At 40.2% G+C, this 25,734-nt stretch overlaps 1 protein-coding gene across 1 annotated transcript in view; it reads right to left on the bottom strand.

Moving 5' to 3' along the window:
* The window catches only part of LOC117327944 (sestrin-1-like), an 82,576-nt gene extending 56,842 nt beyond the window's left edge, over positions 1-25,734 (bottom strand). The window contains exons 1-2 of the mRNA XM_033885198.1: positions 25,602-25,734; positions 25,071-25,403 (exon numbers count right to left, since the gene is read on the bottom strand). Coding sequence (XP_033741089.1) covers positions 25,071-25,373 — 303 coding nt within the window. The 5' untranslated portion in view covers positions 25,374-25,403; positions 25,602-25,734. The remainder of the gene's footprint in view (positions 1-25,070; positions 25,404-25,601) is intronic.

Genomic DNA, 25,734 nt, shown 5'->3' with positions numbered 1-25,734 from the left:
GACTGTTACATCTCCTGATACTGACTGTTACATCTCCTGATATTGACTGTTACATCTCCTGATATTTACTGTTACATCTACTGATATTGACTGTTACATCTCCTGACATTGACTGTTACATCTCCTGATACTGACTGTTACATCTCCTGATATTGACTGTTACATCTCCTGACATTGACTGTTACATCTACTGATATTGACTGTTACATCTACTGACATTGAATTACATCTACTGACATTGAATTACATCTACTGACAATGAATTACATATCTTGGTGCTCAATAGACTACTAACAAAAACAAGATATATCACCTCTAGTATCGGTGTTAAAGACCGCAGGTTAAGCTAACAAGGCTTACAGTTTAAGAACACTTGGATCAGGCCACCTCTCAAGTGATTTAATAAGTGTCACTGAGTGAGGTAAGCTGTGTACCAAATCTATCACCTTATGTATAGCAGGACTGCTAGTGCAGTTATATCAAGGTGAAGGTCATAATATTTAAATCTTATATATCTCATTGCTTCTGTTACTAACTAGTTCTAACACAGGCAATACTTTTCAAGAACTGATATAATTTAAAAAAAGAAGAAGAATTGTTTTCATTAACTTCTTAAGCTGACAAGTTGCTTACTTAATGATCTCAACACACATTGTAACAAGGTCTGAATATAAGGAGCCTCAAGTATGGCCCCATCAAACATCTAAATATATTCCTATATATACTTCTGCATAGCCATGTCAACTATACACAACATCCCACATTACCATTTAGTGGTAAGATGATAGTGGCATGATGGTATTACTGTATTCAAGTGTCGGCCAGTGTCAAATCTCTTTCTGACTCAAGGTCAACATCCCTTTCTGACTCAAGGTCAACAGAGGTTTTAATGATATACAGTAGTTTTTACATAATGATTTGGGAGGAGTTAGAGATGATAATTATGTATTCTAGACCACTATAAGATATAATGACAAACATATGAGGATCCTAATAAGTCTTATTCTATGTAGGATCCTTATTCAGGATCCTTATGTAGGGAGGACACCATACTTCTGAGGGCCTATTGTACAGTTACATTTAGAAGGACCATTCTGGTTGTGAGGCCAAGTTCCCTGGAAGAGCCTGCGAGTGTGAAATTCTTGCATCATTCTCTTATCATTTCACACAGAGTTCTGGCTTCATAATCCACTCACCTTGGCAATCTAATGCAACATAAAAACTGTATGGCTCCCCTACAGATCCTCCAAACAGGCACAAAATCATCAAGCGATGCCTGTGTTATAACACCTGAAAACAGCCGTGGGAATATGGTGATTACCCAAACACCTGTATCAGAAGGTGTCTGATGATGGTCTATGATTTTCTAGCCCAGCATTTCCCCGTCTGAGCTGAATTAACTTGATTATATATTGAAGAACATCAACGGTTGTGAAAGCAATAATGGTCCACCAAGAGGAACACAGGAATAATTATAAAGAGCTGCTGGAAAAAATTATAGCAAATAAAATGTTACAAAAAGGCCGTACAGCTTAAAGATTATCGTCACTTGGTGAAATTAGAAAAACTGGACATAGGAAAGTTCCACCAATCTCATCAGATAGTTACAATCTTTTTATCGGCCATTTATTGGATCTATAATGACTTTTTATGTGTGTGGGGCCGAAAACAGTATTTATCCTGTAATAAGCCCACAGGACAAACGCATAAACTGTGACTCAAAGTAAAAAGCACTTGATTTTTACTGAATTGTGATAGACAAGTGGGCCATATACTATAGACATAGGGCTTATTGCTGGATAAACTGGTTATATTACAGATGTAAAAATAGCATGATGTGTATAGAGGATATGTTATTATTTCTCAATCAACATCACATATATTTCAATAGTACGACAGAATGCTGATAATGTTTCACAACTGCAAAGTAAGCATTGAAATCATTGGCATATAGATTTTGTCAACAGGATAATACATGTATACATTTATAATATTCAGAATTTCATTTTTGCATAAAAACACAGGAATCATGATCAGTTGTGTAATCTTGAGCAAGACCATGTCAATTCTGTTGTTTTTTTATCAGAACAAAACTGTTCGAAAAATGTACATTCTTGTACATTCTTTACATGGAAAGTGGTGCATGCAGCAAAACATTCTGTCTTCACTTCATTTGAAGCTGAATCGAGATCAGAAGATTTAACGGAAAGATCAAAGGATTTCAAATACACTGAGTGTTATACTTACAACATCTGTAATCTAACCAAGTGACCAACTCATTCAGCCCAAATAGCCAATTAAATGCATGGAATATAAAGCCCTGGTATACGTAATGGTCAATATTTATAAAAGTTACATCATTAAAATGCAAGATATTTATATCAGTATCTTAATCATCCCCCTGTATAAATACAATACAAGTTTTTACAAAACTATCATTTTTATTTTTATATTTTGGAATGAAATTGTGACTCAATGGTTCTTGTCAATCACGGATACTTATAACATTTAAAGTCGTATTAACACATGAACTTTAGAATTGTGATGATTACGTTAATGTTTCTACAGTACACGGAGCTACACACATAAAGTCACGTTTAACACTGACCACAAGTATTTTAGGATTGGCCTTCATTGTTAACTGTATGTTGGCAAGACAAACAAAAACTATTCTCTATTTTTAGATATACCTTCCGCCATTCATGAAAATATGCTATAACCACTCCGACAAATTAACAGCACTTTGAAAACACACAAAAACTGCTAAGGGAAAATTTTCCATTCACATGATACCCATGTTTACTCTTTATTTTGAAGATTCCTTTTTTATTCAAAGCAGAGTTAATATTATTTGTGTTTAATTTTAGACAATATGGTCCGACTTGAATTTAAATATCCACTGTTGAAAGCTTGACGTCATCCGACTGGTATACCAAACAATCTTTTGTTGTATACAATAATCTGAGATTTGTGAAGAAATTAAACTTGATATCTATTGTGAAGCCTCAGGTTGGTATAGAGTGCTTGTAATACAAATCTAATGATATAGCACAAACTGTCAAACTAGATTTATTATTAATCTAATTTGGCACAAAGTTTTTAAGGATAATATGCACATACCTGCTTTAAATGTGACAAGGTAAAAATTATTTTTTTTTTTAACACATTAGGAATATAACTCTACAGTCATACAATTTATATCCATGGTACATGTCCTATGAATTTGATAGATTTTGTGGAGCAATGAATGTTAGGTTAAGTTTTTTAGTTCATTTGAAGGAATCCATAAAATATCTGCCTGATCATGATCAGGGGTTTTGTGACATATAGGATAATTGACATAACATTATACCATTTATAAATCCCCTCAAAGTTTGGGGAGGGCTTATATGTGAACCTCTTTTATCTTACTGTTTTAAAATTTATGAATCTGTCAAAATGAAGGTGAGGGCTTATTTGTGGAAAGGGACTTATTTACAGTTAAATTTGGTATTATTTGTTTCAATTATAAGTTCAGGGCCTCCATGTCAAGTTTCGGGAAATATGACAACACAGATCTTATAACAGTGCTTTTCCTCTACCAGAAGACCTTTGTGTACAATACTAGTGGTATTCATACTATATCAGTGGAAAATTCCATTCCTCTATTGAACTCAATCCGTATATATTATGTGTATAAAGACTTAAAAAAATTCAAACCTATTGACATGACATTCACTATTCCAGATCTTTCCTTAACATGTCCTTATTATTATCAAATCGAGTGACATAGGCCTGATTTGTATATAATGCACAGTAACAAAAGTATAAGCTAGTAAGACTTTCACGGATTGTAATATTAATCCAAAGGAGTGCAGTTATTATAAGTTTGATTAAGAATTAAACGTCCTTCAATTTAAATTCCTTCAAATAGAAATGTTTGCATGGTTGCCCATTCTTTGTTCTGAACTAGATGTAGGTGTATGCACCATTGTTAATAGGTTATAAGACACACAACAATTCTATAGACATATAACAATGATTTGAGTACAAAAAGTCTTGATGGACTGTTAGCCAGTTGTTAGATCATAAAGGCCAAGGTAAGGAATATTCCACAAGTTATCAATACCATTTGTCATACCCTCATAATACAGGCATTGTTTTGGAAGCTCCAGTTCACAAAGTCTAATACACAAACAGGCCTTACATGGAATCAAAAACCAAGGACTGTTTAGATAAACCTCCAGAGACTAGCTGAGAAACCATTGTTTCTCAAGCTGTACTAACCACAAAAGTTACTGAGTGTTATACACATGTTATCAACACAGAGCCATGGCCAAGTAACCTTGTTTTAGGAATATTTAGGCCAAACCTATGACAGAGCCAAGATATCTTATTTTAGGTAATATTTAAGGTGAATCTATTCCCTTCCGAGTACATAAAATATAAACCAATCTACTGTCAGACAGACACAATCAAAAAGGACATTCCACTCTACAATCGTCATATACATATATACTTGGACACACCTTTTATGGAACTGGTTTTCCAAGGATTAAAGGGAGCTGCAGGTGAATCTTAAAAGATTTCTACATTCCTTAACTAGATTAGATATTTACCAGCTAATGAAGGTGACTTAAATCAAAGGAAAATCTGTTCAATCTTAATAAAATTTTATGGCTCACCTACTGAAGTTTAAAAAAGAAAAGAAAAAAGAAACTTTTTTTAAGGGTAGGAAGATTGAAGTACACTATTAACTTATAACTGTGACAGAATTCCCTATCTGTATACAGAATCTTTAACCACAACCCAAAAGATTCCATCATTATTCCCATATATCACAGACTTGGTATACCTCTGTCAGGATTTACAGACCTTTACCACACCAGATAAAGCCGTTTTAACAGAAAAACAGAATTTTATTCCTGTAATAATATGTGTGAAGAGTGCATGATGCAATCTTTTTCATGACGCATCCCTCTTCTGTTCACAGCTTGTCGAGTAGCGAAGGAGTCAGTCGGGCAACTCTACCTTTTTAACTGCACTTTTAAAGTGTTACATTACTATCAGGACCTTATATCAGTCATCATTGCGCATACATGAGCGTCATTAAATAAAGTACCCAGATAATGCTTACAATAAGTATGGTATGTACATCATCTGCTAATGATGGAATACATCTATATGCCAATGTCTATATATGTGTAATGCATACCATTACACCTGACGTTGTATACCAAGAGTTATACAGTATAACTGATGGAGGCATAGTTTGGTCTCCACCAATCCAGACGATAGTGTCCATCTATATCCAGGTAGTCTAATTACTAATCCGGCCACCACTAATCCAGAGGATGGTGTCCATCTATATCCAGGTAGCCTAATTACAAATTCAGCCACCACTTATCATGTGGTTCAGTTTCAAATCTGGAAATTGCACTGTAGTGGCTTGAATATCTTCTTTACACAAGAGGCCCAAGGGCCTTAACGTTCATCTGACTCTAAAGACCCTTATACTATTGTAGTATACATACTCTGTAGCAAATATAGTGGCACTGTTGGCCATGGGCCGGGGCCATTGTGGATTTTGGACTGAAGAGAAAATAAACAACATTTGGTAAGGACCATCTTCAGGATCATTTCAGGTAAGTTAGAGCTGAATCACACTGGTGGAACTTGAGAAGAAGTTTGAAATAGGTGTTGTTCAGGAAAACCATGATTGCCAATCATGTTACAAAATGGCCGTGGTAGCTGCCATGTCAAAGTTTTTTTGAGGCTGAAAATAACAACACTTTACTGGTTCCCCTTCCTTAACATCCTCACCAATTTCCAGTTCAATGGCACCAGTGGAACTGGAGAAGAAATTTAAAATGTGTTTTTCAAGATGGTGGCCATCTTGGATTTCGGATTGGCACGAAAAATAACAACACTTGGTCAGGATCATCTCAGGGTCATCTCAGGATCATTTCTGGCAAGTTTCAGCTCAATCCTACTGGTGGAACTTGAGAAGAAGCTTAAAATGTGAAAAGTTTATGGACGGCGGACTGCGGACAACAACAGACGAAGCACGGACAACAACAGACGAAGCACGATGGCTATAGGTCATCCTGACCCTTTGGGTCAGATGACCTAAAAATGGCTGTTTACCAACAGCAATGTTCTATAGGTTATTGTTACTTATCCTGGAGAAGAAACATTAAAGGCAGGAGTGACTGATGGGTGACCACAATACTGTTAAGACAGGAAACCTGGACAGCCTTCTAGTACACAAGGATTAATGTGTGATCTGGGAAGGCCAGCAGCACCATGTCATCCTGATACAAACCATATCTCACTCAGTACCTGATAAACCATATCTCACTCTGTTCCTGATAAATATGTCTACTAGTCAGACAAGATGATGTATGTAAGACCTATGATGTTATGGTACTGTGAGCCATTAGGTCAACACACTACATAGTGATACATTATTTACAACACTCTACTTATAATCCAACCCAATGTTACACCATAGCCACAATTATATTTCATATTTTGATATGTGTGAAATCTGGAAATTAATTACATTTTTGAAGCATCAGCATTCTGGACGCCATATATAAATTCAAAGAAAAGAACAGATTATTGATCCCAATCTATAGAAGTAGCATGTATACCAAGACATTAAGGATAAACATGATGAAAGCCTTACAGTGAGATTACACCTGGACTGTACAGTGTGAGATATTACACCTGGACTGTACAGTGTGAGATATTACACCTGGACTGTAGAGTTTGAGATATTACACCTGGACTGTACAGTGTGAGATATTACACCTGGACTGTACAGTGTGAGATATTACACCTGGACTGTACAGTGTGAGATATTACACCTGGACTGTAGAGTGTGAGATATTACACCTGGACTGTACAGTGTGAGATATTACACCTGGACTGAACAGTGTGAGATATTACACCTGGACTGTACAGTGTGAGATATTACACCTGGACTGTACAGTGTGAGATATTACACCTGGATTTACAGTGCGAGATATTACACCTGGACTGTACAGTGTGAGATATTACACCTGGACAGTACAGTGTGAGATATTACACCTGGACTGTACAGTGTGAGATATTACACCTTGACTGTACAGTGTGAGATATTACACCTTGACTGTACAGTGTGAGATATTACACCTGGACTGTACAGTGTGAGATATTACACCTGGGATGTACAGTGTGAGATATTACACCTTGACTGTACAGTGTGAGATATTACACCTGGACTGTACAGTGTGAGATATTACACCTGGGATGTACAGTGTGAGATATTACACCGGGACTGTAGAGTGTGAGATATTACACCTGGACTGTACAGTGTGAGATATTACACCTGGACTGTACAGTGTGAGATATTACACCTGGACTGTACAGTGTGAGATATTACACCTGGACTGTACAGTGTGAGATATGACACCTGGACTGTACAGTGTGAGATATTACACCTTGACTGTACAGTGTGAGATATTACACCTGGACTGTACAGTGTGAGATATTACACCTGGACTGTACAGTGTGAGATATTACACCTTGACTGTACAGTGTGAGATATTACACCTGGACTGTACAGTGTGAGATATTACACCTTGACTGTACAGTGTGAGATATTACACCTTGACTGTACAGTGTGAGATATTACACCTGGACTGTACAGTGTGAGATATTACACCTGGACTGTACAGTGTGAGATATTACACCTGGACTGTACAGTGTGAGATATTACACCTGGACTGTACAGTGTGAGATATTACACCTGGACTGTACAGTGTGAGATATGACACCTGGACTGTACAGTGTGAGATATTACACCGGGACTGTAGAGTGTGAGATATTACACATGGACTGTACAGTGTGAGATATTACACATGGACTGTACAGTGTGATGATCAATAAAGGTAACACTTCTGCTGAGCCTTCACAATGTTTTACCAAAAATTGTTGTCACCATAAGTTGGTACAATGTGACAATTTCTTAGGATATTGTATTGACAATATCATTTTCTACGTGTATCACTAGAGCCTCAGCTTATTGCTACCTTTTAGATGTACCTAACCCATTTCGACCAATCCTGACTGCATCCAGATTCACAGTAAGATCTGTCAGAGGATCTATCTACATAATGTCCTGTAATCTTCAATGTTCTTCTCATCTCATTTATGGCCTTTGACGAGACTTACCTGGCTTGTTCTGTTCTGACAAACTTATCTCCTCTCCGAGAAATCAAACAATGTATTTTCCTATAAAACCGATTCATTACCACAAATATCCCTTCAATACTTTCAGTCTGAAATGTCGATGTGTAAAGTCTCTTTCCCTATCCACTGTATATCAAAATATTTTAAATTTATTTCCAGATATTACGGGTATTGTATGTGTTATTAAAAATACCACAACTTTCACTTTGTTTCACATAGAGGATATGTCTTCAAAACCGGTTTTTTAAAGGTAAAATGTTTTACCAGGAATAACTAAATGTCTATATATAACCAAAACTGGTTTATTTGAAGGTAAAACGTAATATGTTTTACCAGGAATAACTAAATGTCTATATATAGCAATGTCTAAATAGTGGGCCGGGGTAGCAGTGTACACAGCTGGCTTCTGTCAAACAGGTAAGTACCATTAAGACAACTAAATCTATTTCTGTGATTCTGTGATATTGCACTATACAGTCAAGAAAATCTCAATCTCGCTCTTCTCCGTTGTCTGTAGTTGATAAGCTATGCTGATATTATTTAGGTGTTGATTAGTGCAACCAATATGGCAGCTGCCTCCACTTTCGCTTTGGATAGCACTCTCTCTGCAATGCTATTTAGTGGCCAATGCGACATTAATATATTATTTCGTAAATTATTTCTCAATACGACATTTATATATGATTTCGTAAATTATTTCTCAATAACGTTAGATGACTACACTGACCTTTGTTTTTTTCAAATTAAAATTCAACACACTAAATGTGCACATGTAGTCCACCATTTTGTTTAAACATCTGGGGTGAGCCTCAGCTGCTTTAAGTATGGAATCCGGAAAGAACACGAAGTATGGAAAGAGTTAACAGGTGAGAATTTGTATCAATGTTGTAATGTCTGGGACAGTTTCATGGTCGATTCTATTCTGGTTAACCAACTAGGATTACCCAGGTTATAATTGTAGAAACAATATCAGTAAGGTTGAAATGTACCGAGGATTTTGGCAACTAGCGAACACACATACAGACCAAGGCTTATTAGACAACAACATGTCAAAATAGCCGAGTGTATTTAGAGAAAAATTGGTGATTTGGCACCGATTTCGACTTGTAGACCAAAGGGAATGCTGGCAAGTTGTCTTTTCAAGCAAAGATTGTGTTGAACTTAATTACTCCTACAGGTATAGTGCAAGTGTTATCTTTTCAAATTCAGGATTTGCAGAACATCAGTAAGGAATCACATTACAATGCAGGTTTTAAACGATGATTTTTATTTTTTTTATTGCAGAGCCAATAATACGCGGCCGTTTTAGTGAAGAAAATTTGGCAAACATGTGCCTCAAATTTAGTTTAGTATGTAACATATATTTGAGTTAAATTAAAGTTCCCTCGGACACATAATTAGAAACATCCCTACCAGCAGTTCCCCAACAAACAACTGCTGTTAAATACAAATAACAACATTAATTGTATAGTAATTCATATTTTGAGATAGTAGCTATCAGTTTCCTAGATCATTCATCAGAACTCACAGAAGTATTCCAGTTTGGTATATAATAGTTGTCATTGATTAGGTTATTATCAGTAGTACTACACAATAATGTATTGGGTACACCGATGACAACTCCCAAGAGACAAACAGCAGCCATTAGCCCAACTGGATAATGTTGATTTCCCTCCAGGACTTCCATGAGAAAATCCTTTGTCTAATACGGTTACACAGTACTTTTACAACTGGTACTGAGGCTCATAGCAGGTAACTATCTACAACAAATGGACTGGACATATGTGTGATGCTTGCCCGATAATCATGCTTTAATAAACAAATTATTTTTTATATGCCAGAATAATTCTGATACCCTCTAATCCTTTCTATTTTTTTTTTTGACATGATCTCTGAGGGATGGGGGATTCTAAACCTTTCTAGTGACATGATTTCCGAGGGTGGGGACAATCTAAACCTTTCCAGTGATGTGATCTCCGAGGATGGGGACAATCTAAACCTTTCCAGTGACATGATCTCCGAGGGTGGGGACAATCTAAGCCTTTCCAGTGACATGATCTCCGAGGGTGGGGACAATCTAAACCTTTCCAGTGATGTGATCTCCGAGGGTGGGGACAATCTAAATCTTTCTAATGTTGTGATCTCCAAGGGTGGGGACAATCTAAATCTTTCTATTGACATGATCTGCAAGGGTGGGGACAATCTAAGCCTTTCCAGTGACATGATCTCCGAGGGTGGGGAAAATCTAAACCTTTCAAGTGATGTGATCTCCGAGGGTGGGACAATCTAAACCTTTCTATTGACATGATCTCCGAGGGTGGGGACAATCTAAGCCTTTCTATTGACATGATCTCCGAGGGTGGGGACAATCTAAACCTTTCTAATGTTGTGATCTCTGAGAGTGGGGACAATCTAAATCTTTCTATTGACATGATCTCCGAGGGTGGGGACAATCTAGGCCTTTCCAGTGACATGATCTCAGAGGGTGGGGACAATCTAAACCTTTCTATTGACATGATCTCCGAGGTTGGGGACAATCTAAACCTTTCTAATGTTGTGATCTCTGAGAGTGGGGACAATCTAAATCTTTCTATTGACATGATCTCCGAGGGTGGGGACAATCTAAACCTTTCTAATGACATGATCTCCGAGGGTGGGGACAATCTAAACCTTTCTAATGATGTGATCTCCGAGGGTTGGGACAATCTAAACCTTTCTAGTGATGTGATCTCTGAGGGTGGGGACAATCTAAACCTTTCTATTGACATGATCTCCGAGGGTGGGGACAACCTATACCTTTCTAATGTTGTGATCTCTGAGGGTGGGGACAATCTAAGCCTTTCTTTGACATGATCTCCGAGGGTGGGGACAATCTAAACCTTTCTATTGGTGTGATCTCCGAGGGTGGGGACAACCTAAACCTTTCTAATGACATGATCTCCGAGGGTGTGGACAACCTAAACCTTTCTAATGATGTGATCTCCGAGGGTGGGGACAATCTAAACCTTTCTATTGGTGTGATCTCCGAGGGTGGGGACATCCTAAACCTTTCTAATGACATGATCTCCGAGGGTGGGGACAATCTAAACCTTTCTAATGATGTGATCTCCGAGGGTGGGGACAATCTAAACCTTTCTGGTGACATGATCTCTGAGGGTGGGGACAATCTAAACCTTTCTAATGTTGTGATCTCCGAGGGTGGGGACAATCTAAACCTTTCTATTGGTGTGATCTCCGAGGGTGGGGACAATCTAAACCTTTCTAATGACATGATCTCTGAGGGTGGGGACAATCTAAACCTTTCTATTGGTGTGATCTCCGAGGGTGGGGACATCCTAAACCTTTCTAATGACATGATCTCCGAGGGTGGGGACAATCTAAACCTTTCTAATGATGTGATCTCCGAGGGTGGGGACAATCTAAACCTTTCTAATGACATGATCTCCGAGGGTGGGGACAATCTAAACCTTTCTAATGATGTGATCTCCGAGGGTGGGGACAATCTAAACCTTTCTGGTGACATGATCTCTGAGGGTGGGGACAATCTAAACCTTTCTAATGTTGTGATCTCCGAGGGTGGGGACAATCTAAACCTTTCTATTGGTGTGATCTCCGAGGGTGGGGACAATCTAAACCTTTCTAATGACATGATCTCTGAGGGTGGGGACAATCTAAACCTTTCTATTGGTGTGATCTCCGAGGGTGGGGACATCCTAAACCTTTCTAATGACATGATCTCCGAGGGTGGGGACAATCTAAACCTTTCTAATGATGTGATCTCCGAGGGTGGGGACAATCTAAACCTTTCTGGTGACATGATCTCCGAGGGTGGGGACAATCTAAACCTTTCTAATGTTGTGATCTCCGAGGGTGGGGACAATCTAAACCTTTCTATTGGTGTGATCTCCGAGGGTGGGGACAATCTAAACCTTTCTAATGACATGATCTCTGAGGGTGGGGACAATCTAAACCTTTCTAATGACATGATCTCTGAGGGAGGGGACAATCTAAATCTTTCTAGTGACATGATCTCCGAGGGTGGGGACAATCTAAACCTTTCCAATGACATGATCTCCGCGGGTGGGGACAATCTAAATCTTTCTAATGACATGATCTCCGAGGGTGGGGACAATCTAAACCTTTCTAATGACATGATCTCTGAGGGTGGGGACAATCTAAACCTTTCTAATGACATGATCTCCGAGGGTGGGGACAATCTAAATCTTTCTAGTGACATGATCTCCGAGGGTGGGGACAATCTAAACCTTTCTAATGACATGATCTCCGAGGGTGGGGACAATCCAAATCTTTCTAATGACATGATCTCCGAGGGTGGGGACAATCTAAACCTTTCTAATGACATGATCTCCGAAGGTGGGGACAATCTAAATCTTTCTAGTGACATGATCTCCGAGGGTGGGGACAATCTAAACCTTTCTATTGGTGTGATCTCCGAGGGAGGGGACAATCTAAATCTTTCTATTGACATGATCTCCGAGGGTGGGGACAATCTAAATCTTTCTATTGGTGTGATCTCCAAGGGTGGGGACAATCTAAACCTTTCTATGGGTGTGATCTCCGAGGGTGGGGACAATCTTAACCTTTCTAATGTTGTGATCTTCAAGGGTGGGGACAATCTAAATCTTTCTATTGACATGATCTCCGAGGGTGGGGACAATCTAAACCTTTCTATTGGTGTGATCTCCGAGGGTGGGGACAATCTAAACCTTTCTATTGACATGATCTCCGAGGGTGGGGACAATCTAAACCTTTCTAATGTTGTGATCTCCGAGGGTGGGGACAATCTAAACCTTTCTATTGGTGTGATCTCCGAGGGTGGGGACAATCTAAACCTTTCTATTGGTGTGATCTCCGAGGGTGGGGACAATCTAAACCTTTCTATTGACATGATCTCCGAGGGTGGGGACAATCTAAACCTTTCTATTGGTGTGATCTCCGAGGGTGGGGACAATCTAAACCTTTCTATTGGTGTGATCTCCGAAGGTGGGGACAATCTAAACCTTTCTATTGACATGATCTCCGAGGGTGGGGACAATCTAAACCTTTCTAGTGACATGATCTCCGAGGGTGGGGACAATCTAAACCTTTCTATTGGTGTGATCTCCGAGGGTGGGGACAATCTAAACCTTTCTAGTGACATGATCTCTGAGGGTGGGGACAATCTAAACCTTTCTATTGACATGATCTCCGAGGGTGGGGACAATCTAAACCTTTCCAGTGACATGATCTCCGAGGGTGGGGACAATCTAAACCTTTCTAATGATGTGATATCTCCGAGGGTGGGGACAATCTAAACCTTTCTAATGACATGATCTCCGAGGGTGGGGACAATCTAAACCTTTCTAATGATGTGATCTCCGAGGGTGGGGACAATCTAAACCTTTCTAATGATGTGATCTCCGAGGGTGGGGACAATCTAAACCTTTCTATTGGTGTGATCTCCGAGGGTGGGGACAATCTAAACCTTTCTAATGACATGATCTCTGAGGGTGGGGACAATCTAAACCTTTCTATTGGTGTGATCTCCGAGGGTGGGGACATCCTAAACCTTTCTAATGACATGATCTCCGAGGGTGGGGACAATCTAAACCTTTCTAATGATGTGATCTCCGAGGGTGGGGACAATCTAAACCTTTCTGGTGACATGATCTCTGAGGGTGGGGACAATCTAAACCTTTCTAATGTTGTGATCTCCGAGGGTGGGGACAATCTAAACCTTTCTATTGGTGTGATCTCCGAGGGTGGGGACAATCTAAACCTTTCTAATGACATGATCTCTGAGGGTGGGGACAATCTAAACCTTTCTAATGACATGATCTCTGAGGGAGGGGACAATCTAAATCTTTCTAGTGACATGATCTCCGAGGGTGGGGACAATCTAAACCTTTCCAATGACATGATCTCCGCGGGTGGGGACAATCTAAATCTTTCTAATGACATGATCTCCGAGGGTGGGGACAATCTAAACCTTTCTAATGACATGATCTCTGAGGGTGGGGACAATCTAAACCTTTCTAATGACATGATCTCTGAGGGTGGGGACAATCTAAATCTTTCTAGTGACATGATCTCCGAGGGTGGGGACAATCTAAACCTTTCTAATGACATGATCTCCGAGGGTGGGGACAATCCAAATCTTTCTAATGACATGATCTCCGAGGGTGGGGACAATCTAAACCTTTCTAATGACATGATCTCCGAAGGTGGGGACAATCTAAATCTTTCTAGTGACATGATCTCCGAGGGTGGGGACAATCTAAACCTTTCTATTGGTGTGATCTCCGAGGGTGGGGACAATCTAAATCTTTCTATTGACATGATCTCCGAGGGTGGGGACAATCTAAATCTTTCTATTGGTGTGATCTCCAAGGGTGGGGACAATCTAAACCTTTCTATGGGTGTGATCTCCGAGGGTGGGGACAATCTTAACCTTTCTAATGTTGTGATCTTCAAGGGTGGGGACAATCTAAATCTTTCTATTGACATGATCTCCGAGGGTGGGGACAATCTAAACCTTTCTATTGGTGTGATCTCCGAGGGTGGGGACAATCTAAACTTTTCTATTGACATGATCTCCGAGGGTGGGGACAATCTAAACCTTTCTAATGTTGTGATCTCCGAGGGTGGGGACAATCTAAACCTTTCTATTGGTGTGATCTCCGAGGGTGGGGACAATCTAAACCTTTCTATTGGTGTGATCTCCGAGGGTGGGGACAATCTAAACCTTTCTATTGACATGATCTCCGAGGGTGGGGACAATCTAAATCTTTCTATTGGTGTGATCTCCGAGGGTGGGGACAATCTAAACCTTTCTATTGGTGTGATCTCCGAGGGTGGGGACAATCTAAACCTTTCTATTGACATGATCTCCGAGGGTGGGGACAATCTAAACCTTTCTGGTGACATGATCTCCGAGGGTGGGGACAATCTAAACCTTTCTATTGGTGTGATCTCCGAGGGTGGGGACAATCTAAACCTTTCTAGTGACATGATCTCCGAGGGTGGGGACAATCTAAACCTTTCTATTGACATGATCTCCGAGGGTGGGGACAATCTAAACCTTTCCAGTGACATGATCTCCGAGGGTGGGGACAATCTAAACCTTTCTAATGATGTGATATCTCCGAGGGTGGGGACAATCTAAACCTTTCTAATGACATGATCTCCGAGGGTGGGGACAATCTAAACCTTTCTAATGATGTGATCTCCGAGGGTGGGGACAATCTAAACCTTTCTAATGATGTGATCTCCGAGGGTGGGGACAATCTAAACCTTTCTAGTGATGTGATCTCCGAGGGTGGGGACAATCTAAACCTTTCTAATGATGTGACCTCCGAGGGTGGGGACAATCTAAACCTTGCTAATGATGTGATATCTGAGGGTGGGGACAATCTAAACCTTTCTAATGATGTGATCTCCGAGGGTGGGGACAATCTAAACCTTTCTAATGATGTGATCTCTGAGGGTGGGGACAATCTAAACCTTTCTATTGACATGATCTCCGAGGGTGGGGACAATCTAAACCTTTCTAATGACATGATCTCCGAGGGTGGGGACAATCTAAACCTTTCTAATGATGTGATCTCCGAGGGTTGGGACAATCTAAACCTTTCTAGTGATGTGATCTCTGTGGGTGGGGACAATCTAAACCTTTCTATTGACATGATCTCCGAGGGTGGGGACAACCTAAACCTTTCTAATGATGTGATCTCTGAGGGTGGGGACAATCTAAGCCTTTCTTTGACATGATCTCCGAGGGTGGGGACAATCTAAACCTTTCTATTGGTGTGATCTCGGAGGGTGGGGACAATCTAAACCTTTCTAATGTTGTGATCTCCGAGGGTGGGGACAATCTAAACCTTTCTATTGGTGTGATCTCCAAGGGTGGGGACAATCTAAATCTTTCTATTGACATGATCTGCGAGGGTGGGGACAATCTAAGCCTTTCCAGTGACATGATCTCCGAGGGTGGGGAAAATCTAAACCTTTCAAGTGATGTGATCTCCGAGGGTGGGGACAATCTAAACCTTTCTATTGACATGATCTCCGAGGGTGGGGACAATCTAGGCCTTTCCAGTGACATGATCTCAGAGGGTGGGGACAATCTAAACCTTTCTATTGACATGATCTCCGAGGGTGGGGACAATCTAAACCTTTCTAATGTTGTGATCTCTGAGAGTGGGGACAATCTAAATCTTTCTATTGACATGATCTCCGAGGGTGGGGACAATCTAAACCTTTCTAATGACATGATCTCCGAGGGTGGGGACAATCTAAACCTTTCTAATGATGTGATCTCCGAGGGTTGGGACAATCTAAACCTTTCTAGTGATGTGATCTCTGAGGGTGGGGACAATCTAAACCTTTCTATTGACATGATCTCCGAGGGTGGGGACAACCTAAACCTTTCTAATGTTGTGATCTCTGAGGGTGGGGACAATCTAAGCCTTTCTTTGACATGATCTCCGAGGGTGGGGACAATCTAAACCTTTCTATTGGTGTGATCTCCGAGGGTGGGGACAACCTAAACCTTTCTAATGACATGATCTCCGAGGGTGTGGACAACCTAAACCTTTCTAATGATGTGATCTCCGAGGGTGGGGACAATCTAAACCTTTCTATTGGTGTGATCTCCGAGGGTGGGGACATCCTAAACCTTTCTAATGACATGATCTCCGAGGGTGGGGACAATCTAAACCTTTCTAATGATGTGATCTCCGAGGGTGGGGACAATCTAAACCTTTCTGGTGACATGATCTCCGAGGGTGGGGACAATCTAAACCTTTCTAATGTTGTGATCTCCGAGGGTGGGGACAATCTAAACCTTTCTATTGGTGTGATCTCCGAGGGTGGGGACAATCTAAACCTTTCTAATGACATGATCTCTGAGGGTGGGGACAATCTAAACCTTTCTATTGGTGTGATCTCCGAGGGTGGGGACAACCTAAACCTTTCTAATGACATGATCTCCGAGGGTGGGGACAATCTAAACCTTTCTAATGATGTGATCTCCGAGGGTGGGGACAATCTAAACCTTTCTGGTGACATGATCTCTGAGGGTGGGGACAATCTAAACCTTTCTAATGATGTGATCTCCGAGGGTGGGGACAATCTAAACCTTTCTATTGGTGTGATCTCCGAGGGTGGGGACAATCTAAACCTTTCTAATGACATGATCTCTGAGGGTGGGGACAATCTAAACCTTTCTAATGACATGATCTCTGAGGGAGGGGACAATCTAAATCTTTCTAGTGACATGATCTCCGAGGGTGGGGACAATCTAAACCTTTCCAATGACATGATCTCCGCGGGTGGGGACAATCTAAATCTTTCTAATGACATGATCTCCGAGGGTGGGGACAATCTAAACCTTTCTAATGACATGATCTCTGAGGGTGGGGACAATCTAAACCTTTCTAATGACATGATCTCTGAGGGTGGGGACAATCTAAATCTTTCTAGTGACATGATCTCCGAGGGTGGGGACAATCTAAACCTTTCTAATGACATGATCTCCGAGGGTGGGGACAATCCAAATCTTTCTAATGACATGATCTCCGAGGGTGGGGACAATCTAAACCTTTCTAATGACATGATCTCCGAGGGTGGGGACAATCTAAATCTTTCTAGTGACATGATCTCCGAGGGTGGGGACAATCTAAACCTTTCTATTGGTGTGATCTCCGAGGGAGGGGACAATCTAAATCTTTCTATTGACATGATCTCCGAGGGTGGGGACAATTTAAATCTTTCTATTGGTGTGATCTCCGAGGGTGGGGACAATCTAAACCTTTCTATGGGTGTGATCTCCGAGGGTGGGGACAATCTTAACCTTTCTAATGTTGTGATCTTCAAGGGTGGGGACAATCTAAATCTTTCTATTGACATGATCTCCGAGGGTGGGGACAATCTAAACCTTTCTATTGGTGTGATCTCCGAGGGTGGGGACAATCTAAACCTTTCTATTGACATGATCTCCGAGGGTGGGGACAATCTAAACCTTTCTAATGTTGTGATCTCCGAGGGTGGGGACAATCTAAACCTTTCTATTGGTGTGATCTCCGAGGGTGGGGACAATCTAAACCTTTCTATTGGTGTGATCTCCGAGGGTGGGGACAATCTAAACCTTTCTATTGACATGATCTCCGAGGGTGGGGACAATCTAAATCTTTCTATTGGTGTGATCTCCGAGGGTGGGGACAATCTAAACCTTTCTATTGGTGTGATCTCCGAGGGTGGGGACAATCTAAACCTTTCTATTGACATGATCTCCGAGGGTGGGGACAATCTAAACCTTTCTGGTGACATGATCTCCGAGGGTGGGGACAATCTAAACCTTTCTATTGGTGTGATCTCCGAGGGTGGGGACAATCTAAACCTTTCTAGTGACATGATCTCTGAGGGTGGGGACAATCTAAACCTTTCTATTGACATGATCTCCGAGGGTGGGGACAATCTAAACCTTTCCAGTGACATGATCTCCGAGGGTGGGGACAATCTAAACCTTTCTAATGATGTGATATCTCCGAGGGTGGGGACAATCTAAACCTTTCTAATGACATGATCTCCGAGGGTGGGGACAATCTAAACCTTTCTAATGATGTGATCTCCGAGGGTGGGGACAATCTAAACCTTTCTAATGATGTGATCTCCGAGGGTGGGGACAATCTAAACCTTTCTAGTGATGTGATCTCCGAGGGTGGGGACAATCTAAACCTTTCTAATGATGTGATCTCCGAGGGTGGGGACAATCTAAACCTTTCTAGTGATGTGATCTCTGAGGGTGGGGACAATCTAAACCTTTCTATTGACATGATCTCTGAGGGTGGGGACAATCTAAACCTTTCTATTGACATGATCTCCGAGGGTGGGGACAATCTAAACCTTTCTAATGATGTGATCTCCGAGGGTGGGGACAATCTAAACCTTTCTGGTGACATGATCTCTGAGGGTGGGGACAATCTAAACCTTTCTAATGTTGTGATCTCCGAGGGTGGGGACAATCTAAACCTTTCTATTGGTGTGATCTCCGAGGGTGGGGACAATCTAAACCTTTCTAATGACATGATCTCTGAGGGTGGGGACAATCTAAACCTTTCTAATGACATGATCTCTGAGGGAGGGGACAATCTAAATCTTTCTAGTGACATGATCTCCGAGGGTGGGGACAATCTAAACCTTTCCAATGACATGATCTCCGCGGGTGGGGACAATCTAAATCTTTCTAATGACATGATCTCCGAGGGTGGGGACAATCTAAACCTTTCTAATGACATGATCTCTGAGGGTGGGGACAATCTAAACCTTTCTAATGACATGATCTCTGAGGGTGGGGACAATCTAAATCTTTCTAGTGACATGATCTCCGAGGGTGGGGACAATCTAAACCTTTCTATTGGTGTGATCTCCGAGGGTGGGGACAATCTAAACCTTTCTATTGACATGATCTCCGAGGGTGGGGACAATCTAAATCTTTCTATTGGTGTGATCTCCGAGGGTAGGGACAATCTAAACCTTTCTATTGGTGTGATCTCCGAAGGTGGGGACAATCTAAACCTTTCTATTGACATGATCTCCGAGGGTGGGGACAATCTAAACCTTTCTGGTGACATGATCTCCGAGGGTGGGGACAATCTAAACCTTTCTATTGGTGTGATCTCCGAGGGTGGGGACAATCTAAACCTTTCTAGTGACATGATCTCTGAGGGTGGGGACAATCTAAACCTTTCTATTGACATGATCTCCGAGGGTGGGGACAATCTAAACCTTTCTAGTGATGTGATCTCCGAGGGTGGGGACAATCTAAACCTTTCTAATGATGTGATCTCCGAGGGTGGGGACAATCTAAACCTTTCTAGTGATGTGATCTCTGAGGGTGGGGACAATCTAAACCTTTCTATTGACATGATCTCTGAGGGTGGGGACAATCTAAACCTTTCTATTGACATGATCTCCGAGGGTGGGGACAATCTAAACCTTTCTAATGATGTGATCTCCGAGGGTGGGGACAATCTAAACCTTTCTAATGACATGATCTCCGAGGGTGGGGACAATCCAAATCTTTCTAATGACATGATCTCCGAGGGTGGGGACAATCTAAACCTTTCTAATGACATGATCTCCGAGGGTGGGGACAATCTAAATCTTTCTAGTGACATGATCTCCGAGGGTGGGGACAATCTAAACCTTTCTATTGGTGTGATCTCCGAGGGAGGGGACAATCTAAATCTTTCTATTGACATGATCTCCGAGGGTGGGGACAATCTAAATCTTTCTATTGGTGTGATCTCCGAGGGTGGGGACAATCTAAACCTTTCTATGGGTGTGATCTCCGAGGGTGGGGACAATCTTAACCTTTCTAATGTTGTGATCTTCAAGGGTGGGGACAATCTAAATCTTTCTATTGACATGATCTCCGAGGGTGGGGACAATCTAAACCTTTCTATTGGTGTGATCTCCGAGGGTGGGGACAATCTAAACTTTTCTATTGACATGATCTCCGAGGGTGGGGACAATCTAAACCTTTCTAATGTTGTGATCTCCGAGGGTGGGGACAATCTAAACCTTTCTATTGGTGTGATCTCCGAGGGTGGGGACAATCTAAACCTTTCTATTGGTGTGATCTCTGAGGGTGGGGACAATCTAAACCTTTCTATTGACATGATCTCCGAGGGTGGGGACAATCTAAATCTTTCTATTGGTGTGATCTCCGAGGGTAGGGACAATCTAAACCTTTCTATTGGTGTGATCTCCGAAGGTGGGGACAATCTAAACCTTTCTATTGACATGATCTCCGAGGGTGGGGACAATCTAAACCTTTCTGGTGACATGATCTCCGAGGGTGGGGACAATCTAAACCTTTCTATTGGTGTGATCTCCGAGGGTGGGGACAATCTAAACCTTTCTAGTGACATGATCTCTGAGGGTGGGGACAATCTAAACCTTTCTATTGACATGATCTCCGAGGGTGGGGACAATCTAAACCTTTCCAGTGACATGATCTCCGAGGGTGGGGACAATCTAAACCTTTCTAATGATGTGATATCTCCGAGGGTGGGGACAATCTAAACCTTTCTAATGACATGATCTCCGAGGGTGGGGACAATCTAAACCTTTCTAATGATGTGATCTCCGAGGGTGGGGACAATCTAAACCTTTCTAATGATGTGATCTCCGAGGGTGGGGACAATCTAAACCTTTCTAGTGATGTGATCTCCGAGGGTGGGGACAATCTAAACCTTTCTAATGATGTGATCTCCGAGGGTGGGGACAATCTAAACCTTGCTAATGATGTGATATCTGAGGGTGGGGACAATCTAAACCTTTCTAATGATGTGATCTCCGAGGGTGGGGACAATCTAAACCTTTCTAATGATGTGATATCTGAGGGTGGGGACAATCTAAACCTTTCTAATGATGTGATATCTGAGGGTGAAACACAATTGCTTTTTTTGTTTTTGATTTTGACTTTAGTGTTTTATCCACATACACTTACTGAAGTTATAAGGACTAAGTTCATGTGTTGTCACAACTAACATGGAAGCTAAAAGTAAGCCATTTAGTATTGATGAGAAATTTCCTGGTGAGATTGAGGAAAGGAAGCACATACTATATCCTGAAGAAAGCAAAGGCAGAAAACCTGAATAATCACCTGAAAAAATCAGGGTTTTCAAATCAGAAATCTATTACTGTCTTCTGGCTTTGGTGAGGTTTGGTTTACTCATTGTTGATAATGAAAGGTTTTTTACATCGTTTTAAAAAGCAGCATCTGATCAATAATTCTATTTGAGCTAGAAATAATATATTGTCAAAATTTCGAAATTACGACTTTAATCGCTCCAGCTTTATGTAGGGTAAATAGAATCTGTCTTTATTGTGACCCAAACCAGGTAGAGGATGAGTTTTATTTGTTTTTTTATACATCCATTCTACAACGATAATCGAAAGAAGTTCATTAAAATGTATTACTGGAACCACCCATCTTTATATTAACTTTTTCAGCTGTTGTCTGTACTTAAAATTGTGTTTTACATCACCTTCTAGATCTCAGCTTTAGCTTATTGTGTTTTCACTCATATCAGTTTCTATGTTTACCTATATTACAGCCGTCTACCCCCTGACTTTACTATTGTACACTCAACTCATTCATTTGATATTGCCACTCAGAAATGTTGTCATAACATCTGTAACCTTACAGTAATAGTTATTTTAAATATGGTACAGTATATATCTACTGTAGTTATAAAGTTATTATATTAATGCTGTCCAACGTCCGTTAACTTGTATTAAATATTAAGGATGATTAAATTGTATGATGTATAAATCTTATGCTTATAAGGCTTAAGTTGAATAAACATTGAACATTAAAGCTGATGTGACTGATTTATACCTGTCTGAAAATATGGTGGCATAACAAAAAAAACCTATTACACACACCAAAGTATTACAGGCTACAACAACTAAATGTAACCCTGACAGGATGATTTATGACATTACGGTTGTTGTCTACATTGTAGCTGGGCTAATGTCGGTCGAATCTGCTCAGCAGTCAGCTCATACCAAAAACGCATTCAAAATAAGCTGATTGTATCATAATTTTACATACTATTTCAATATGTTGACAATGTAACAACACTTTTCCTTGGTTCAAAAATATGCATTGCATTTAAAACAGGATTTAAAAAAAAATATCATGAAAAAAGAATGAAGTTAGTCCAGGTGACACTTCATAATTAATTTTTCCAATATTCCTCAACATTGTCATATATATTCCACAATTAACTTATAAAGGGTTACATATATGTATTTCATTTCTTTTATAAGAAATGTAAAACAACACATTTACAAGATCACTAGTAAGCAGTCGCTTCCATTCAGACTGTATAAATCTAATTTACAGTATTCCAAAAATCTGTCTACAAGAAAAGTTTGAGATTGTATGTAAAGGTATTGTTGAGTTATAATTCTCCTCACGACAGACTACCTCACAATTTGAATACAAGAAAATATTTCTGTAGTTGATATCACTCCAAGGTAAGTTTTAACAGTGATATTTGTTTGACAGACATATATACATATCTACATAATTTAGACCACCCCACACCGAGCCCCACACCAAGCCTATATTGGTTTGTATAGCTTGTTGTACTTCTTTGCTGTAAACTTATGTCTTCTGCATTTGCAGATTGTCTCCATAGACAGGAGCATCTAATACTGTTTTACATATCTCACACACATCTACATATACATCAGTAACATCATTGCTATTATTTGGTGACTGGAAATAGTTTTCTATAGCATGCCTTTCATGATAACTTGCTTGTAAACATTGTCCAGTTTGCTTTTAAACATTGCCCAGCTTGCTTTCCCTCACCTTGCCAGTTGCTATATACCATAGTTAGTTAAATGAATTTTAGTTACTGACGATGACAAGTTTGATGATTGGTTGCAGCTGACCAATTGGTGAATTCCTTTCATGGCATACTATAAAGTATAGTCCATTCTCATTGGTGTCCAATGTGTCAGGATAAATTGGTTTTGTGGTTTCCTTATATAACCACTGACTGTTTGCTGTTGCTGCTACAGGTATTTAAATCCATCACAGATCTCAGGTCAACTATTTGGAAAATGGCTACATAGACCAACAGCTAGATTTACTGATTGGATATATTTTTTCTGATAAATATGATGTTTTAGTAATATGATTGATAACTTGATTAGGACAAAGTACAAAGCTCGCCTCACATTGTATAACTATACCCCACACTAGCATTAGGGATGAATTAACTAACTGGAATCTATATATATTGCAGTATAATACCAATATTTTAACAAAAAAACACTTGCATCAAAAACTTAATATTAGAAACCAATGTTGATGCCAAGATGACAACAAAAGCTCCTCTCTTAGAGAGGTGAGCTGGAAAAGGAATTCTAAATTTGAGATCAGACCAAGCCAGACCAGACCATGTTTTATAGTATGCTCATATGTGTTGAAAGACATTCTGTGAGATCAATTTTAAGTAATAATAATATAATACCAGCTGACTTCAAAGTGACACTTTATTTGAATATTCAAATATTAAAAATAAAAAGTTAATAAAAGAACACATGTTATTAATTTTGCTCTTTGAAAAGGGTGTGACTGGTAATTGTAACTCGTCACAAGAACAATACAATTGGATAACTTCCAAGAAATTCATGAAATTTCTGGAAGCCCTTGACCAGTACATCAACTGACAAGAGATACAGGTAAGATAACAACATGAGGTAATATTCTGTCTGTACAGGCAGATAAACATACATGTTTGTTTCATATATAAATATAACATTCCGCGTAATGAATGAAATCAGCAACACTGTTCTATTTTTATAGATAAATGACCACTCCTTTGCTATCCTTATTTTTGTTTATGACTATCTGGTCCAAGGAAAACGAATGATCTGGGGGACGATGGCAAAAATAGCATGCCATATGAAGTTACACTTTTCTATCAATATTTTAAATTCATCCCATTTTGTTTTCTATATAACAGAAATGTCAGTTCTATCCTAAAGTAAATACATCTTGTTTTTAACACAGCCATACATTTATAATCGGGTACATGTAGTTCCTCTACCCCTGTGTGTGTGTTGGGGGGGGGGGGGGGGGGGGGGGGGGGGGGGTGTCCAGTTATTATTGTACTGTGTTTTGGAAATGCAGCAGTGCCCCCCCCCCCCCCCCCCCCCCCCCCCCCCCCACACACACATGGTGTGGTGGTATTTTAGCCTGTTCACAGCCTTATGTACCACAATAACAATTCATATCATTAACGAGATCATTTTTGTCTTACCTGCATGTCTTTCAGCAACTCTTTACATCTGTCCAACACGTCTTCGAATGGACACTGGACGGACAGCCGGAGTATATCCACCAAGTATTCGTCAATCATCCCTTTTGTATCAACAGCCCCATGTATGGTGGTCATCCCTTTCATGTCAGGAGGACTACCATAACCTCCTATTAAAGCATCAAACACTCGGAGTATGGAATCGAACGCCCTGTTCCTTACCCCTGGGTCTCGGTTTGACAGACAGTGCACAAATCGCAAAGAATCCTCATCTCGGATTTTCATGTGTGGGGGATCCTCGGCCATATCAAGCGCTTTGCGGAAACCCGAATTAAGCTAAAATTACACAAATAACATAACTTTGTCGTTAACTAATCAGTAAAACACAATAACACTGAAAACGTTACCGTGTAATTTCCACGGCATTCGAGAAATACGATCAGCTGATTCTGCAGCTACCGGGTTTTCATCCACGTACCGGATTCAATCGACAAATTTACGTGGAAGTTCATGTTAAAACTTGACTTTACTTACCTTAAAGCTAAAGTGGAATTTCTTGTAGTAAATACAATAATCATTTATGATAAAACGTATACATTTCCGCCTAAAAAAGCTATTATTCCAACAGATTGGTGATGAAATTCTTCATGCTGACCTGTGCACTTGT

Source organism: Pecten maximus, chromosome 5 (assembly GCF_902652985.1).
Source record: "Pecten maximus chromosome 5, xPecMax1.1, whole genome shotgun sequence".
NCBI lineage: Eukaryota > Metazoa > Mollusca > Bivalvia > Pectinida > Pectinidae > Pecten > Pecten maximus.
This window is presented reverse-complemented; position numbering and strand designations above follow the sequence as displayed.